Below are 5,962 nucleotides of genomic sequence, written 5' to 3'. Positions count from 1 at the left end.
TAATATGATGGATAGAGTTGTTTTGTTCAAACCAACATGTACAAGGTGAGAGGCGGCACCTTACTACGTAGAGGGGTTGTACCTTGCTACGTAGAGGGGTTGCACCTCAATACGTCAGGAGTGATGTGTACCTTGTTTGTGCCTGTGTATAAGAATGCATCCCTAGGGCGGTGTCTTTTTCCGGCCGAGGGGTCAGTGGAAAGTCCCGCCACTGATTGAGCCGAGTCCATTGACCGTGGGTAAATATTCGTAGTATTCCCTGAATTAGGCTAAGAAACCTACAGGGAACTATTATTGTATCCAATATGGCAATAAACCTGGCCGACGTGCCTTCGTACCTTACTAGACTCTGTGGTCATTGGGGGTTCTCTTCGGGTCTGCTGTGTCAGCTATCTGCACAGAGCTGGGGCAGCACACAGAGGGAACACGCGCATGCAGCTGAGTAATACCAACAAGGAGAGACCAGAGCACCACAGCGGTAGCATCTGACAACACATCTGACGACACCTCTGACAACACTGGTGACCCCAACCGCTGATCTGGTGAGTAAGCGAGCTGTCCGCTGTAGGAATCGCAATCTAACATGGCAGAAAACCTCGTGCTAGGGAACCCCCTGATCCCCTCCCTTTTGATCCCCACGGAGTTTGATAACTCCTGGACCCACTGTATTGCCAGTAAGGGGTGTCCATATGAATTTTAAAAAGAGAGTGGGAAAACATGGACTGGCATATGTAGAGCCAAGGCTCTGAGAAATAGTAATGAAAGTAAAAAAGCAATAATTTTGCAACTCATGTCTATGGCAATGAGATGGCTTAGACAGCATGCTGGCCAAACAAGTAATAGAAAAAGCAGGGCAAGTAACAGTAACAAAGAAAGTGTTAAAAGAATCAAAAGAATCTACACAGCCCTGGAATGCTGGAAGCTGTGAGCCAGAGGCAGGCCCTGCTCACAGAAGCAGGCAAGGAAAGGGCTGATGCTGCAAGAAGATACGTGCCTAAAAGATACTGAACACCAGAGATCAGAACATTCACATACTGGCTCATTCCACATAGATAACAAGGAACAGACTGACCCATCCCAATGACAGGGGCAAAAGGGTAATATGATGGATAGAGTTGTTTTGTTCAAACCAACATGTACAAGGTGAGAGGCGGCACCTTACTACGTAGAGGGGTTGCACCTCAATACGTCAGGAGTGATGTGTAACTTGTTTGTGCCTGTGTATAAGAATGTATCCCTGGGGCGGTGTCTTTGTCCGGCCGAGGGGGCAGTGGAAAGTCCCGCCACTGACTGAGCCGAGTCCATTGACCGTGGGTACATATTCGTAGTATGCCCTGAATTAGGCTAAGAAACCTACAGGGAACTATTATTGTATCCAATACGGCAATAAACCTGGCCGACGTGCCTTCGTACCTTACTAGACTCTGTGGTCATTGGAGGTTCTCTTCGGGTCTGCTGTGTCAGCTATCTGCACAGAGCTGGGGCAGCACACAGAGGGAACACACGCACGCAGCCGAGTGATACCAACAAGGAGAGAGCAGAGCACCACACCGGTAGCATCTGACAACACATCTGACAACACCTCTGACAACAAGGGCCATCACAGCGCTCCCTGCAGCACAGCTCCCCTAGTAGCGCATAGGGACCAACATTGACGCCGGGAGGTCTGTCTCTGTCCCAGCCCTGCCATGGCGCGTGAATACTTCACCCACAAGGGAGTGCTGTTCCCATGCCTGGATTTTTCCCCCGAGAATCTGAGCTACGTGGAGAATGAATTTCAGGTGCAGGACGACGACGTCTTCAACATCACCTACCCCAAGTCAGGTAGGGGAGGGCGGGTGCGTGTGTGTGTGTGTAGGGGGGTCCTGACACACACACGGACATTAGATGGAAACACCAAACCTGTCACATGACCTGTTTTCCTAGACCCCAGACTCCGGGCACTCCTCCCCCGACCCACGGTGAGACAAAGCAGGCTGCTCCCTGGGGCCCAACTCGCCCACCTGGTGCTGGGCTGACTCTCTGCAGACACACTCTAACCTCCGGCTTTTTCCAGAGCCACCGGCAGGGCCAGGACACCCCTGGCACAGCACAGTGAGAGCTTCTGATTTTAGCACTGTTAATGCACCTCAGCTGATGGGGGCTGGAGGCCAGACTCCTGGGTTCTCTCCCGGGCTCTGGGAGCAGAGGGGGACCTAGCAGGTTGAGGCGTTGTTTCAGGCCCATTAACCCTTTCATCCCTAGGCACTAGCTGGATGCGGGAGATTCTGAGTCTGATCCGTTCTGATGGGGACCCCGGCTGGGTGCGCAGCGTGGTGAACTGGGACCGGGTGCCCTGGGTGGAGAGCCGGCCGGGGCTGGAGGCCACCCTGAAATACCCGACTCCCCGGCTGCTCTGCTCCCACCTCCCCATCCAGCTCTTCCCCAAGTCCCTGCAGCGCTCCAAGGCCAAGGTGAGAGGTGGGAGAGCAAGTCAGGATTGAGGGGCACCAACAGAGCTGTGTGTCAGGAGGGGGGTGAATCCAGGGCTGCTGCTGGGTGTGAGTTACAGCAATGTGGGTGCATGAAAGAACAGGCAGCAGGGTGCAGTGAATCCTTCTCCATGCAGAGGGTGGGGAGGTGACGGCCCGGGTTGGGTGGCTAATTGCTGGGTTCACTTGGCATCCCCCTCCCCGGATTGTTAGTGACTCCCCTCCCCTCCCCCCAGATCATCTACACCCTGCGCTGCCCCAAGGACGTCCTGGTCTCCCTGTACCACTTCTCCAAGCTGCTGCGTTACTTCAGGGACCCTGGCTCACTGGACTCCTTCCTTGAGGACTTCCTGAGCGGGAACGGTGAGCAGCACCCTGGGGCCCTCGGGGGCCCTGCTGCAGCTAGGGACTCCCCCCGCCTGATGCCTGGGCTCCCAGCCATTGATTGATGGGATCCAGTTTGTGCATCCCCAGCCAGCTCTGAGCTGCTCTTTGCCCAGGGCCTAATAGGCTGCTGAGTGGGGCTTAAGAAGCTGTTGCATGGCCGTCCGGCCGTGCACCATGGAGGGAACTTAGGTGGAGGTAGTGCTTAAGTTGTGCCAGGGCCCTGGCACCTCTGGGCTTGGCAGTTCAGACCCTGGCAGCTCCGGACTTGGCAATTCAGGGCCCTGGCACATCCTGGCTTGGCAGTTCACGGCCCTGGCACCTCCGGTCTGGCTGCATCAGTTATGAATGTAAAAAAATTGCTTGAGCCCCGGCACCACTTTAATTATAAATTGAGGAGTGGGTGGAGGGCCGGGTGGTGCCAGCTCTGGAGTCACCGTGCCGCTCTCCCCTGCACAGTGGTGTATGGCTCCTGGTTCGACCACGTCACCGGCTGGATGGGGCTGAAGGGCAACGAGAACTTCTTCTCTATCACGTACGAGGAGCTGCAGCAGGTAGGGAAACCACCCCCTTGGGCCACACCCACATAACTCCAGCCCTGGGGTCACGCCCACACATAACCCTACCCCCTGGTGACACCCACACGTAGCCCCCCCAACCACCGCACATGTAGCCCCCCCCCGAGCCACCCCACATGTACCCCGCCCCTGAGCCATCCCCACACGTAACTCCGCCCCAGGCCCCCAGCCAGGTGCTGTTCTAGGGTGTTGCCAGCCCCAGCTCCCCAGGCCTCGGCGTCCATGTCCCGGCTGTTGGCTCCTCCTGGCCTTTGCATTCCTCTGCCCCTGGCCTGGAACAGGGTCTGACCTCAGCTGGCCAACGTGGCTCATGGCCAAGGCCCTCTGCCCTTGAGGGTCTCTTCCTCAGTGCCCAGCGGGGAGTAGGACCCTGCGGGGGGAGGGAACTGAGGCACAGGTGGACCATAAAATTGTCACCCTAGAATCACCCTCTTCATGGCAGCGGGTGTCTCCTCCAGGATCTGCAGGGCAGCGTGCAGAGAATCTGCCACTTCCTGGGGAAGGAGCTGAGTGAGGAGCAAGTGGCCGCGGTGGTGGAGAACGCCTCCTTCCAGAGCATGAAGGGGAACAAAATGTCCAACTTCTCCCAGCTGCCGGACGAGTACATGGACCACCAGAAGGGGGAGCTCCTGAGGAAAGGTGAGTCCAGGCCTGGGCTAGCAGGGGGCTGCGAGCTGGGACTGAGGTGCATCAGCAGAGCTGCGGGGGCGGGGCTGTGGGTTGGAAGTGAGGGGCAGGGGCAGAGCTTGTGGGGCCAGGTCTGGGGGGCAGGGGATGTGGGTTGGGAGTGAGGAGGAGGGCCAGAGCTTGTAGCTGCAGGGGCCGTGGGTTGGGGGTCAGGGGCACCAGCAGAGCTTGTGGGGACAGGGCTGGGGGAGGGGCTGTGGGTTGGGAGTGAGGGGCACCCTAGACTATATCCCCTGTGGTTTGCAGGGATCTGCGGTGACTGGCGGAACCATCTCTCGGAGGCACAGAGCCAGCGATTCGACACCGTTTACCAAGAGCGGATGCAGGGTCTGGGCTTGACCTTCCCCTGGGACTGATGGCCTGACGCTCGCCACATCTGTACCTGCAATACACCAGCCCTGTGCCATCCATGTGCTGCTGCTCTTACTGTGCCCTGGGAGATGCCCCCAAAGGCAGCCTCACTACAGCATCAGCGATAGGCAGAGCTGGGCTTGAGCATGTGTCCGGCAGAGGTCAGTGTGGACACGCGCATGGCATGGCTCAGCTGAAGTGTATTTAAAATCTGTCCATTGCAGGGTTTTCCTGGTCCTGCTTGCAGGCAGGGGCCTGTGCAGGGCAGTGTGAAAGTCTGCACAGAGCCAGCCTGGAGCATGATGCAGGAGATGGGCCTCTGTGCAGGGAGCAGCCTGCTCTGTCTCTCTCAGATGTGGCAACCTTCCAGCAAGAGGATTTGGTTTTTTTATCTAACTTCTCTGGGTTTGCCATGAACAAAACATAATCCCATCCAGCAGGGAGCAGTAGGAATACACACACCCACACCCACACCCACACACACACCCACACACACACACACACCCACTCACACTCTCTCTCTCCTGCCCAGGCCCCCCGTCCCCATTCCACAAGTTGTGATTGCTGGTGACCCAGTTCCCAGGTAGATCCCAGCAATACCCCCAGGGGCCAGGATCCTGTCATACCATACAGCACAATTCTCATAACTTCACATGCATCAATGATACACGTCTATGGATAGAGAATCGACTTTCAGCAGATCGTGCCCTTTCCCCTGGTGCCTCACTCAGCCTGCTTTATATGCAATATCACAGTTATATAAAAATGAGGAATATGGGGGTTACAAGGTGGGGAAGAAACAAAAAATTATGGCCCATGACCTGTCCATGACTTATACCATAAATACCCCTGCTTGAATGTTGGGGGGAGGCTGGATGTTGTGGGGGGGGGCACCCTGGAGGGCCTGCTGCTACTCCAGCCGCTGCCGGAGGAGGAGCCCTGTGAAGGTGCTGGAGCCGAGGGAGCCGGTGGGGGCTGTAGAGAGGAGCATCCCCACGTGGATGAGGGGCATCCCCATGTGGGCAGCAGTTTTCTGAGCAAAGCCCTGATGGCTCGTCCTTGCAGGGCCAATGACTCTACGTTCCCGGCTGCCAGTCCCAACGGGGGCTCACCCAGCCCAGCTCCCCAGGCCTCCGGTCGCCCGTCTCTGCACCCGGCCCAGGCTGGATTCCTCCTGTTTGCCCACACGGTGTGACTGGAGGGGGATGTGCTTGCCCCTGCCTGGCCAATGGCTGGCTGGCTCACTCCTCTGCCAGGTCTATATTGGCCGTCAGGGTGGAGAAGCGTCATCCCTACCCTGCCTGTCCTTGTCCCAAGTCCAGGGCCCGAGGCAGAGGCTGATGTAGCCACTTGGCCTGCACCGCCCCCTCTCGCCCCCACGGCATCACCCAATGACCTCCCATGGCAGCAGCACATGCCCTTGCTACAGGAGACTATCGCACACAGCAGGGTTCTTGCCTGGCTATAGGAGGGGGATGAGGTCTAGTGATT

The 5,962-nt window shown here is 57.2% G+C and overlaps 1 protein-coding gene across 1 annotated transcript; it reads left to right on the top strand.

Moving 5' to 3' along the window:
* Positions 1-1,652: 1,652 nt before the first annotated feature.
* LOC115640566 (sulfotransferase 2B1-like) lies at positions 1,653-4,476 on the top strand. Its single transcript, XM_030543427.1, has 6 exons — positions 1,653-1,824; positions 2,245-2,453; positions 2,708-2,834; positions 3,315-3,409; positions 3,892-4,072; positions 4,367-4,476. Exons 1-6 carry the CDS (start codon positions 1,689-1,691, stop codon positions 4,474-4,476), a joined length of 858 nt encoding a protein of 285 aa, XP_030399287.1. The 5' UTR covers positions 1,653-1,688.
* The last annotated feature ends 1,486 nt before the right edge of the window (positions 4,477-5,962 follow it).

Source organism: Gopherus evgoodei, unplaced genomic scaffold, assembly GCF_007399415.2.
Source record: "Gopherus evgoodei ecotype Sinaloan lineage unplaced genomic scaffold, rGopEvg1_v1.p scaffold_31_arrow_ctg1, whole genome shotgun sequence".
In the NCBI taxonomy this organism is placed as follows: Eukaryota; Metazoa; Chordata; order Testudines; family Testudinidae; genus Gopherus; species Gopherus evgoodei.
Note: the sequence above shows the minus strand (reverse complement) of the source record. Positions and strands in the feature narration are given on the sequence as shown.

Coding starts and splice junctions, on each gene's coding strand:
- LOC115640566 (XM_030543427.1), top strand. CDS start 1,689: ATGGCGCGTGAATACTTCACCCACAAGGGAGTGCTGTTCCCATGCCTG. Junction 2,454..2,707: donor TGCAGCGCTCCAAGGCCAAG/GTGAGAGGTGGG, acceptor CCCTCCCCCCAG/ATCATCTACACCCTGCGCTG. Junction 2,835..3,314: donor GGACTTCCTGAGCGGGAACG/GTGAGCAGCACC, acceptor TCCCCTGCACAG/TGGTGTATGGCTCCTGGTTC.